A 12,735-nucleotide genomic window follows, 5' to 3' on the forward strand; every position below is an offset into this window, starting at 1 on the left:
ACCCTCCCAGCAAACGTAGTCATAGACAGTGACGACTTCTCCTGGCTTCAGTTTACGTGTACACTGAAGCTGTGGGGGTTCTAATGGCCAGAATATCCACAGGTTACCTAACCCCATCCAAATGTCAGGTGTAATCCTAGGAGCACTAACTAAAAATCGATTGGGCATACCAGGTGGTCTAATTTCCCAGATGTCTCGATGAATTACCCAATCCCATATGCATCCTCCCCATGGACCCGGCAGGATACGGTATGTGGGAGCCCACACCCCCTGTACCGGTCCATATGCTTGGAAGGAGCACTGAGAACGTCCACACTTCCACCCAGAAAGTTTCCAAGTATGTCTCCATGGCCACAGGTCAGATGGCACTCCTGACGTGTCTGTAAGGGCAGTGGGCCAAGCCTGGTGCTCTAGATCATTCCGAATGGCCATTAGCTGGTCATTCAAGAAATCCTGAATCTCTGAGCATGCTAGATCCCACTGCAATGCCTTCCCAGCCTCAGTGATATTCAATACCATCTCTGTCAGTAACTTCTGGGTCATAGAACTAAGGGCGGAGATAACATGTAACTCACCAACTCCAGCCTGTACCTGGGTTAGTTGTGCTCCAGAAACAAGGCCTATGGCCTTCTCTAGTTGGCCCAATTTCTCATCATTGGAATGTGTAGTACTGTTTGTATCTGGATAAGTTACAGTGGTGGTGGCAAGGGTCAAGGGACTAGTGGTAGGTGTAGTCTTTGTGGTGGCAAGGCGTTTTTGATATTTATCATCTGAAAGCCAATTAGGGAGGGCAGTGCATCCTGAAGGTACCTGTCCATAAGCACAAAGCCCTGATCCTGGAAAGAATCCACCCCACCACTGGACCCCACATTCCCAGGAACGTTCCCCACAGTTCCCTCCTTGCCAATAAACAATACTTCGTTTCTTCCACCAGGGCCAGTTCTTAATGTCTTTTGTAGTTAGAAAGTTCTGGACTTTGGTGGTTTCAGCAGAGTGAGTGTTTCTTCTTTTCTTCTTCAAAAGCAGTTGTGATTCACCATAATACCGGGGAGAGGTTACTAGCACTTCACCCTGTACTGGTGTGATTCCTGTAAAAGAATTCAAAGGCACAGTAGATCTGTCAGTGGACAAGGGAGAGGTTACTAGCACTTCACCTTGTCCTCTTTCCCTGCTGTCCAGGAGGCACAGCAGAGTTAGCAGGAGAAATAGGCTGATCAGCAGCTGGAGAATCCTCTCCAGGCGGAGGGGTCTTTTTGCAGTGCGAAGCATGGGTCCAGGTGGGCAGTCCTTGGCACTTCACAGCAGTGTTAGTGGTTAACAGGACTTGGAAAGGGCCTTTCCAGCGTGGAGCCAAGGCAGTCTTTCGCTGATGGACCTTTATGTAGACCCAGTCTCCTGGTTCCAGCGAGTGGCAGGGCTGCACAGGATCCTTGGGTAGTGCTTCTTTCACCTGTGTATAGAAAGACTTAACACATTTCATTAGTGCCTGACAATACTTAAGCATTGTGTCATCCATTAAATGAATGTCCATCTGAGCTAGGGTCAGTGGGGGCGCAGTTGGTAGTCTCATCGGGCGCCCTGTCAGAATCTCATGAGGGCTGAGTCCAGTCTTTCGATTGGGAATGGCCCTCATACTCATTAGTGCCAGAGGAAGGGCATCTGGCCACTTCAAGTTTGTTTCAGCACAAATCTTGGCCAGTTTATTTTTCAGAATTCCATTCTGGCGTTCCACTGTCCCAGCAGACTGCGGATGGTGGGGACAGTGAAGGTTGTGTTGAATCTGCAAAGCTGCACATAACTCCTTTACAATCTGTCCGGTAAAATGAGTTCCACGGTCACTGTTGATACTCACAGGGATGCCAAATCGTGGTACAAAATCTTTAAGCAGAAGTTTCACAACAGTCCTGGCATCTGCTTTCCTGCAGGGAAAAGCTTCAACCCAATTTGAAAATACATCCACCAAAACCAATACATATTCATAGCCACAACATTTAGACAGTTGAATAAAATCAATCTGAATATTTACAAAAGGTCCCCAAGGGGGAGGGTGAGCTGCCTGCCTAACTTTAACAGCTTTACCAATGTTATGCTGCTGACAAATCACACATTGTTGACAGTAGTGATGTGCAATGACTGGGAACCCGAACGCACACCAATCTCGGTTAACCGCAGCAACCATCCCCCCTTTGCTCACGTGAGCCATTCCGTGGTATACACGAGCAAGATAGGGCATTAGCATCTTCGGTGCAACCAGGCAACCAGCTGGGGCACGCCAAAGATGGTCAGGGTGTAGAATACAGCCATTAGCACTCCAAAAACGTTTCTCAGCTGCCGATGCAGCTTCCTGGATCTTGGCCAGATCCTCAAGGGAGGCTAGTGGAGGCTGTTCAATCAAAGCACAAGTATATTCAGCCTGAGGTGCAGAAAGGGCCGCTGCTTTGGCTGCAGAGTCTGCCAAAGCATTTCCACGGGTAACTTCATCACGAGGGGTCTGGTGAGCTGTACATTTCACGACAGCTATAGCTTTGGGCAATAAAAGAGCATCTAAAAGAGCAGAGACATACAGACTGTTCTTAATAGGAGAACCAGTGGATGTAAGAAAACCTCTATACTTCCAGAGCAACCCATAATCATGTACCACTCCAAAAGCATAACGAGAGTCTGTATAGATTGTAACTGCTTGATCCTGAGCGAGAATGCAGGCTCGAGTTAAAGCCACAAGTTCGGCCACTTGAGCAGAAAACACAGAAGGAAGGAAAGCACTTTCAATAACAGCATGTGCAGAACACACAGCATAACCAGCAACCAATTTGCCCTTAGAATCTCGCAAGCACGAACCATCTACAAAGTAAATAAGATCAGGATTTTGCAAAGGCACATCTAGTAAATCATCTCTTGGACGAGAGAGAACCGATGTCACAGACACACAGTCATGTGGGTCTCCGTCTTTGGGCCCAGGCAACAAGGAGGCAGGATTTAGAACAGGGCAACGAGCCAAAGTAATATGAGATGAAGACAACAAGACAAGCTCATATTTTGTAAGACGAGAAGTGGATAGATGCTGTGTCTTAGATTTTAACAAGAGAGCAGCCACAGCATGAGGAACAGCAACAATCAAAGGAGATCCTAAGACAATAGATTCAGATACCTGTACAGCAAGAGCTGCTGCAGCTACAGCACGCAGGCAAGGGGGAAATCCAGCTGCCACAGCATCTAGGGCAGTACTGTAATAAGCAATGGGACGGTGTTTGTCTCCGTGCCTTTGCGTTAATACAGCCAAAGCAAACCCATTACGCTCATGACAGAAAAGAGTGAATGGTTTAGCATAATCAGGAAGTCCCAGGGCTGGTGCACTGGACAGACTTTGCTTGATAGCAACAAAAGCTTGTTCAGCCTCTGGAGACCAAGGAAGAGGCTCAGGGGTACCTGACTTAGTCAGATCCTGTAAGGGTTTAATCATTGTTGCATAGCCTAAAATCCATTGTCTACAGTACCCAGTCATGCCAAGAAAAGTACGCATTTGAGAAATAGTTCCAGGCCTCTTAAAGGAACCTGGAGTGCATGTGCCACACTTCTAGTAAGATAACGGGTACTTTCCTCAGAGGGATTAGAATCAGGGGAGCTACTGGGAGGCTCAGAATCACCTCTTTGTGGTGAAGAGGAGGCTTCTCTCCCAGGGGAAGAGAGAACAATGTGTGCAGCTGATACATGCAGTGGTGAAACAGGCACTGCCGGGTGAGATTCGTTAGCAGACCCATGCTGTGCAGGGGGAGGAGGCAGCACGGGCTGCTGCTGCTGCTGAATGTTACTGAAGAAATCTAAAATATCCTCAGCAGTTTCCTCCTCACTGTCAGACCTAACTAATTGGGGATAAAGGGGAGCAGAAGGAATTGCTTGAACAGGATTAGGATACACAGGAGCAGAAGGAATCGCTCTAGGGGTTAAACAGCTGGATGCCTTGCATTTAAGCTGTAAATGTTGCACTTGGGCTTTTAACTTTTCCTGGGAGTCCTTTAGACTCCGCACTCGAGACTCGTGGAGTCTCTTTGTTGCTTCCTCCCACCAACAGACAAATTGCTCCCACTGTGTATCAGAGGCTTTTGGTGAAGCCAGAGTTTCTTTAAGGTATTTAAGTTTGTCTAAATCAAAGGTACCTTCTAGTGGACATTGTTTAGATGGATTAGCACGCGTGTAAAGATTCCAATTATCTAAATACCTGCAGGTTTTCGGGCCATAATGTACGTACATGAAATAAGCTGGGGTACCCTTAGGGGGTGAAAGGGAAGACTTAGACTGTCCCCCACCCATTTTCCAATCACACACTCAAAGGGGGAAGGATGCCCTGTCCGCGCTAGCGGCTCATAAACTAAGGATCTCTCCCTACAGGGTATTCACACAGGAGTGACTAACGAGGATAGCCATGACCCCCTACACCTCCCTTCAGCAAAGAGCGTCGGCTAATCTCAGAGAGAAAGCGCCGCTTACTCTGTTGCATCCAGTGAGATGGTCAGACTGTCAGTGGCTCACACGGAGAGGAAAAGGGGAGGGAAGATGGGTGCACACACTCCTAGACCCAGGTAGCCCCCTCGCCGGACGATGCCAGGCCGAGTCAACCTACATGGGTCGGATCTCCTAAAAGATCCTCTAGTTACCGGGCTTGCGTTAGAGTAGTTCTGGTCACGAGCCAAAAGACTTCGCAGAGTACTCTGGGCGTCTTCCGGTAACACTCAATTCACACTGTGTACACACACACACACACACACACACACACCAACATACCAAGGCCTTATACCAGGTACTACTCCTGAGTACCTCCAGGTACTATTCCCAAGTACCTTGATGCATCACTTGAGGCGGTAAAAACCCCTCTTGAGGCAGTAACAACTCCTCAATACAGGTGCAAACCCTATGCACCTAGCATATGCTTACAGGGGGCGGCAAACAATTCCCCTATTACGCCGCTCAGCATCTGACCTTGCTGCACAGTCAATAAGTTCGGATGGCGTGAGCCCAACAGGGGCAGACGGCCCCACGGACAGTCCTCCTCCGACACCCCAATAGAGATTTCAAAAGGTCTCTTACCTCTATTGTGGCGCCATGGGGTTCGAAGGGGAACGATCCGTAGCAGCTGCCGTTGCCTCAGTGGGCGTTGCCATCCCGGACGAGCCCCCAAATTGTCGGAGAAAAACTGAGTTCTCACTGTTTTTGTTTAGGTGCAGCAAGTCAGAGGCTTTATTATTAACTCTCACATGTGCAGAGGAGAGAGCAAGTAGGTCTCTCTCTGGTAACTAATTACAGCAAGCATTTATACCTTTTATTACAGAAATAATGAGGGACAGCTGCATTTTGTTTATACATAGGCCATCTTGATATCTCATTTCCTTACTTGTTTTGACTCTTGCCTACATACAATTAGTTTCTATACCTTATCTACACTGAGGTCACAATGACTTCTTACACAGCTCTTTCTCACCCGTCTCACACAATCCTCACACAATCCTCGCTTCTACAAATCTCGCGTTATCAGGGTTATCAGGGTCACAGCTAGCTTGACTCTTGCTAACAAAGACTGTCTCTTGCTAACGAAGCCTGACTCTTGCTAACAACCATCACGCATTGCAGTTCCCTTCTGTCAGTTCTTTTCTCTGCTTCCACAAAGGATAGGGAGAGTGAGGGGAGTAAATTGCAATGAGAATTTCCCATCCATCAGAATTTATTACCCCCTCCTGAAGATGAGGAAAGGAAGAGGAAGGAAAACTGTCACAGGTGTACCCTCATCCATCACAATTTGTTACCCTGTATCAGGAATGGAGAAAGATAAAAGCAGCAAACTCTGATAGGCATATAGGCATTCATCACAACGAGCTACCTCTGAATCAGAGGATAAAGAAAGGTCTGGAGCAGAGGCAGGGGTGAGGGATTCTTCCTAAAGTGGGGAAACCATGAGGCCCTGCTCCTTCTGTAGACCCACCCCACACCTTCTCTCCCACTTGAGACCCCGCCCCCCAATGAAGCTGGAAGGTGCAGCTGGGCCAGGCAGCCTGGGCCCCTCCACCTGCCAGGGTGGGGGGCCCGAGAGCAGCCCCCAGCCCATGTCCCTGCCCCCCCCCCGGGCAGGTGAAGGGTCTGAGGCACCCCACAACTGCCTGTATGGCTCTTACCCTGACAAGACAATGGTAAGAGCTGCCAGGGCAGGTGTGGGGAGTCACAGACCCTCCATCTGCCTGGAGTGGGGGGCGCGAGTGACGGGGACATCGTCCAGAGGCTGCTCTTTCACACACACACACACACACACCCATCCTGGGCAGGTGGAGAGTCCATGTCTCCCTACAGCTGCCTGGGCTCCCCATGGCCTCTCTTACCTGGGCTGGGCTCCAGCTTCTGAATCTGGCCTGGCCAGGGGGCAGGGCCTCAGGGAAAAGAGGAGGGACTGGGGGCTAGACCATGGAGAAAAGTGGACAGGCTGTGTCCCCTTGGGCCCGCCCCCGTGTTCTGGCACCCCTGAAGGGGATGGGCAAAGGTAGAAGTAGAAAATTGTGACAGGCATATCCGATATCCATCACAAGTTTCCACCCCTGTACTAGGAGATAGGGAAAGGCAGAGAATGGGGAAAGGTGAGAGATAGCAAATTTTGATGGGAATGTCCCCATCCGTCAGAATTTACCAGCCCTGGACCAAAGGATAGAGAAAGGCAGAGGTGGTAAAACTATGATAGACTAACCCCGTCCATCACAGTTTCTTACCCCTGGACCAGAAAATGGGGAAAGGTGAGAGGTACTATATTGCGGTGGGAATGCCTCCATCCAGCACAACTTACTGCCCTGGGACTGCAGGATGGGGAAAGGCAGAAGCAGCAACTTGTATGGCAGCAAAAGGGAGAATACACAGATGTCAAACAGCTACCAGTCAGGGTGAAGGGTAGCATGTAGTGCCGAAGAGAGAGAATTGGAGGTTTTTTTCCTACAGCCCAGTGATGAGTTAATTTTATCCTACAAGTAACCAGAGGAAGCTGGCGGCATAGCACTCGCAATTCCACGCCCTTAACTAGGGGAACAGCCCTCGAGGCTCAGACCAGGGCTCGCAGACAGAGACATGTGGAGAAAAGAGACCCAGTGCAATCGGTCTCGCTAGGACCCAGAAGGCGCCGGGCGGAGCGATTCCCGGGGTCACTCAGCCTGGCAGCAGGAAGTGAATAGCAGTCGCTGCAGTGACTCTGTTGCAAGACCCCTGGGCCTCGGCTGCTGCCGCTGGGGACCCCAGAGCCCTGGCTGCAGGCGGGGGAGGAACAGTCCCACTGCTCCCCGACAGACTGTCCCAGTGCAGAGACCCCAGCCTGTCCCACTCCCCCTTACTGGGACCCAGAGCCCTGCTCCCAGGCAGAGCCCCACGTGGATAGAAGGTGAGACCTGCCCCCCTCCCCAGGGAAAGACGCTCCCGGTACAGTCTGTCTGCAGGGGCAGGGGGATGCCCCAGACTGCTCCCAGCTGGGCTGACTGCGATTCCCTGCATTGGGCAGAGGAAAGCTGCCCCCAGCTTCCATGGTTTGCAGTGAATGTGAGGGATTAGGGGTGGGATAGCAACATGTGGGAAGCAAGAGGGGTGTGGGAGCTGGAAGGGGGTTGAAGAGGGGCAGGGGGCTCTGAGAGCCAAAGGGCATTGAGGGGAGAACAGGGATGTGTGAGGGGACAGGGATGCTGGGGGCGGGATGGGACTATGGGACTGCTGAAGAGAGGCTGAGGGAATACCCAGGAATCAGGGGGAGAATTGTGGGTCTCAGGGGAACAGAACTGGAATAGAGGGAAACTCTGAGTGGGAGGGGGGGGATAAAGAGAAGGAAAGGGGACAGGATGTGGGGAGAGGGGCTGTGGGGAAGCTGGAGGGAGAATATGAGAGCAAGTGGAGACTGGCTGGGGAAGGGAGAGCCAGAGGATAGGAGAAGAGAGAGGGTTGGTGAGAGATACAATGGCAGCTACCCCAGCCCATGGGGTAGTAGAGGAAGAGGGGGCTGCCCCGTCTAGGGTGACCAGATGACAGGAAGAAAATATCCGGACACAAGGGGGGGGGGGGGGGGTCACTGGCAGAGCAAAAAAAACCAAAAATCGAGTGCTGCCGGTGTAACGACACAAACAGCTCCCTCTCCCAATTCCCTATTGTGGCCCAGTGCTGCCGGCAGTCGGGGGCGGGAGCTGAGAACAGCCAAGTGCTGCGGGCAGTCAGAGGAGATTATGCACCCTCCCTTAGCTATGCATACCTTCAGCCTCTGGTTTTCAGGAGGGGGGGAAAAAAACCAAGGGAGAACAGCTGAGTGTCGCGTTTTGTGCTGATACACCCGCAGTCAGAGGAGAAGGAAAAAAAAAAAGCCGAGAACAGCTGAGTGCTCCTGGCGGAGGAAAAAAAAAAAAAAGCGGAGTGCAGCGTCCCGACTGAAGATCAATCGGGACGCGGGACAAATACCTAAATATCGGGACGGTCCCGATTTTATCGGGACGTCTGGTCACCATAGCCCTGTCCAGCACCCGGGGGGAATCTTATTCCTTAGAAATGGTCAAACATTAGGGAGTGGGCAGGGGACTTTTCCCTAAGGGATCAGAATTTACAAGGTAAATATCCCCCTCCCATACCCTACTCCCAATTTAGACTTCCATATTTTTAAAACAATCTCATTATTTTGGGGGTCTGACTCCTGAATGTTAAATGTTTGGGGTTGACAGGATTGAACAGGGCCCAGGGGGAGGATCAGAGTGTGAAATGGACTAAAATTAATTCAGAAACCTCCCCAATTGCCCTACTCACCCTGACAGCCTGCAGAATAAAAAATACATTTTGCTCCAGATCATCCCATCTTCCTAGGGGCCGGGGAAGGGAAATGGCTGTGAGGAAGCCAGCTCAGGTAGGGGATATTTTGAGGAGAGCTGCTGGGGAGGGTTGTTGTAAAGGGGGAGGGGCAGGAAATACACAGGGTGAGGCAGGGAGAGGGACAGGGTGTGATAATCCTGCTGGGACATGCTCAGCCTAGGGCCTGGTTTATGAACAGGCCCATTGTGGGTGGGGTTAACAATCCTCCGTTTCTGAAAGAGGAAACAACTCCCTGGATAGGGCAGGGGAAAGAGACCAGAGTGCTGGAGCCTGAACCTTCTAGCCAGAGATTGCAGTGAAATACAAAGGGAAGGTGTTGGGATTCCTGTCACTGTTCCGTGCCCAGAGCTCTGCTTCCCCCATCAGCCTGTGCCTAGTAGGTAGGTGTGTGGTAAATGAGAAAACCCTGCCCTCCTCTGTCTGCTGGGAAGAACAAGGAGCCTTCACAACCTCTCTGTTCCCTGGAGCCTCCTGGCCACTCTGAACAGGGTGGGGTGGGATTCCGCTCTTCTGGCCCTCCCAGAGCTGTCTTATTTTTGTGCTTCTTCCTCCGTGAATAGTGGGATTGTGGCCGGGGCAGCAGGTACTGAGTGGGGAGCACTTGTTGTTTCAGATGCCGGTGACCTTTGAGGAGGTGGCTGTGTATTTCACCAAAGGGCAGGGGGCTCTGCTGGACCCCAGTCAGAGAGCCCTTTACAGAGATGTCATGCAGGAGAATTATGAGATTGTGACCTCACTGGGTAAGGATTCATTTACCCTCAGCTATTTGAAGCCATAGGGCCTGCATTCCTGCATTTGGTCAGGTTTTTCCTTGGTCAGTGAGATTAGAGGAGAAAGGGTCACATAGTCCACAGCCCCAGTGTGAGAGAGCCATTCACCTCCATACCCCCTCTAATGGGATAGGGGAGTCATGAACTTAATGGACATGCTATTTTATCCCCATCCCTCCAGCTTTCACAGGAGCTGTGTATTATCCTATCTGCACTAATTCTCACTCACACACAGGATCTCTGTTCACCTCACTTCCTGGGAATAGCTCCATGTGTGGGGAAGACTCTGGGCTCTGGTGGTTTAGACATAGACAGAAGTTTAACACCAGAGCTGTTTGTGTCTCAGCAAGTCCCCCAGAGCCCACAGATCCTGAAAACTCGTAGTAAGGGTGTGACAATTCCCCCCTCCCCTAGACATCTGCCTCTCCCAAGGGGGCTCAGTTACCATGTTCCCATCAGTTTAGCTCCCACAACCCCCCAGGAAATCATGGAGTCAGTTTAATCTCAAGATGTGCCCTTTGTGAGGACATACTCCACCAATCCTCAGTGCACTCACATCATGCCTGATTTCACCCCCTGAGCAGGACTCCCCATTTCTAAACCTGACCTGATTGCCCGGCTGGAAGCAGGGGAAGAGCCGTGGGTCCCAGATCTCCAGGTCTCTGAGGAAAGGAAGATCCCAAGAGGCACATGCACAGGTGAGGGGTCAGTGACACTGACACACAAGGTATATGGCAAATGAAGGAAAAAGCTGAAAATGTGGTGTGAGCCCCCTCAGTTCTGCCTCATCTCACCCAGGTCAGGCTGTGGTCAGCAGGTGTCATATCATCATGGCAGATATCGCTCATGGCTTCCCACCCACCCTGTTAGCTATCAGGAGTTTTTTCCCTGACTTCACTTCTCTGTGAATGTTTGGATGGGATATGGAGACAGAATCCAATTTCTCAGTCTCCCCAACAGTTGTTGTGTTTTCCCACTTTTCTATTCCCCTTTGTGTCCTTTGTACTAGCCCAGGCAATGACTCCTGCCTGGATTCTCTCTCTCCTCCAGCAGATGAGACAATGAGTGAGAACAAGGAGGGGAATCCACAGCAGGAAGGTCCCAAGGAAGTGGAACTGCAGGGAACCTTTTTGAGAAGAGCTGAAGGGAATTTTTCCAAGTGCTTGGAACAGAGAAAAGCCTGCAGTAATTTGCGCAGGTCGGAGAGAAACCTGGGAAACCGCCCAATAAAGAAAGTGGATGAATCCATTGAATGTGAAAGAGGCGGCAAGGATCTCAAGGAAACCACAGCCCAGCGGACTAATCACAAGGAAAAGAAACCCAATAAATGCTTGCACTGTGGGAAAAGCTTCAGTCAGCGCTCAGTACTTACTAACCATAGGAGAATCCACACAGGAGAGAAACCCTATAAGTGTCTTGCATGTGGGAAAAGTTTCAGTCAGCACTCAGGACTTACTAACCATAGGAGAATCCACACAGGAGAGAAACCCTATAAATGCTTTGACTGTGGTAAAAGCTTCAATGAGAAATCAACTCTAATTAAACATCAGAGAACACACACAGGAGAGAAACCCTATAAATGCCTTGAGTGTGGGACAAGTTTCAGTGTACCATCAGCCCTTGTTGTACATCAGAGAACCCATACGGGAGAGAAACCTTATAAATGCTTGTACTGTAGGAGAAATTTCAGTCGGTGCTCAAGCCTTATTAGACATAGGAGAATCCACACAGGAGAGAAACCCTATAAATGCTTTGACTGTGGGAAAAGCTTCAGTCAGAGATCGGCTCAGATTAAACATCAGAGAACCCACACAGGAGATCAACCCTTTAAATGCTTGGACTGTGGGAAAAGCTTCAATGAGAAATCAGTTCTGATTAAACATCAGAGAACCCACACAGGAGAGAAACCCTATAAATGCCTGGACTGTGGAAAAAATTTCAGTGGACCATCAGCCCTTATTGCACATGAGAGGACCCACACAGGAGAGAGACCATATAAATGCTTGGACTGTGGGAAAAGTTTCAGTCGGTGCTCAAGCATTATTAGACATAAGAAAATCCACACAGGAGAGAAACCCTATAAATGCTTTGACTGTGGGAAAAGTTTCAGTCAGGACTCACACCTTATTAGACATCAGACAATTCACACAAGACGGAGACCCCATAAATGCTTGGATGATGGGAAAAACATGGGAGAGAGACCCTATAAATGTTTGGACTGTGGGAAAAGCTTCAGTTGGCGCTCAATCCTTATTAGACATGGGAGAATCCACATGCGGTAGAAACCCTATAAATGTTTGGACTGTGGGAAAAGCTTCAGTCAGCGGACAGGCCTTATTAAGCATGGGAGAACCCACAAGGGGGGAAATTGTGAAAATGCCTCCAGTGTAGGAAAAGTTTCAGTCAGAACTCACACCTTATTACACATCCAGACAGTCCACATAAGAGAGAATCCACATAAATACTTGAATGGTGGGAAAAGCTTCAATCCCAGGTCATACCTTCCTAAACATCGGAGAATTCACATAGGACAGAATCTATAAATGCCTCAACTGTGGAAAAAGTTTCATTCGAAGCTCAAACCTTGTTTCACAGACAATCTATGAAAGAGAGAGAGCACATAAATACTTAGATTGTGGGAAAAGCTTCAATGGCTGCAGAAAAAGATTCATTCTAAGCTCACACATTAGTCCCCATCAGATAATTCACAGAAGAAAGAGCTTGAATGTGGGGGTGCCTTCATTTGGTGCTCGCACGGCATCAAGCATCAGCAAATCCACCCAGGGAAGAGCCCTCTCCGATGTCTTTATCTTGGAAAATGCTTTAGATGGAGCTAACACCATACTGGACGTAAGAGACTCCTCCACACAGGAGAGAAATTCTCTCAGTTCCCTGACTAGGGCTGACCAAAGTAAAAACTCCATTTCCTAATTCCCACACACAGCAGTGGCATTTGGCTCCCAGGTATCCAGCTGCCCATGTCTGGGGGCAGGTTCCAGCAGCAGCTGACCCTGAGCTGATCAGCAACCCTCTGTTTTTGCCTGGTCTAAGCAAACCCCAGGCAGAGAAGTCCTTATCAGCCCCTGCTGCAGCCCTGGCTGCTGAACTG

General features: G+C 49.9%; 1 protein-coding gene across 2 annotated transcripts; it reads left to right on the forward strand.

Annotated features, from left to right (window-relative positions):
* The first annotated feature begins 6,242 nt into the window (after positions 1 to 6,242).
* LOC128848284 (zinc finger protein 501-like) lies at positions 6,243 to 11,928 on the forward strand. Of its 2 annotated transcripts, none has more exons than XM_054048193.1 (4): positions 6,243 to 7,399; positions 9,470 to 9,596; positions 10,211 to 10,324; positions 10,677 to 11,928. In XM_054048193.1, exons 2-4 carry the CDS (start codon positions 9,470 to 9,472, stop codon positions 11,906 to 11,908), a joined length of 1,473 nt encoding a protein of 490 aa, XP_053904168.1. In that variant the 5' UTR covers positions 6,243 to 7,399; the 3' UTR covers positions 11,909 to 11,928. The 2 variants fall into 2 exon arrangements, with proteins under 2 accessions (XP_053904168.1, XP_053904169.1); XM_054048194.1 differs by having other exon boundaries at positions 10,680 to 11,928.
* The last annotated feature ends 807 nt before the right edge of the window (positions 11,929 to 12,735 follow it).

This window comes from Malaclemys terrapin, chromosome 13, assembly GCF_027887155.1.
Source record: "Malaclemys terrapin pileata isolate rMalTer1 chromosome 13, rMalTer1.hap1, whole genome shotgun sequence".
Lineage (NCBI taxonomy): Eukaryota > Metazoa > Chordata > Testudines > Emydidae > Malaclemys > Malaclemys terrapin.

Coding starts and splice junctions, on each gene's coding strand:
- LOC128848284 (XM_054048193.1), top strand. CDS start 9,470: ATGCCGGTGACCTTTGAGGAGGTGGCTGTGTATTTCACCAAAGGGCAG. Junction 9,597..10,210: donor TGAGATTGTGACCTCACTGG/GTAAGGATTCAT, acceptor CCCCCTGAGCAG/GACTCCCCATTTCTAAACCT. Junction 10,325..10,676: donor CCCAAGAGGCACATGCACAG/GTGAGGGGTCAG, acceptor TCTCTCCTCCAG/CAGATGAGACAATGAGTGAG.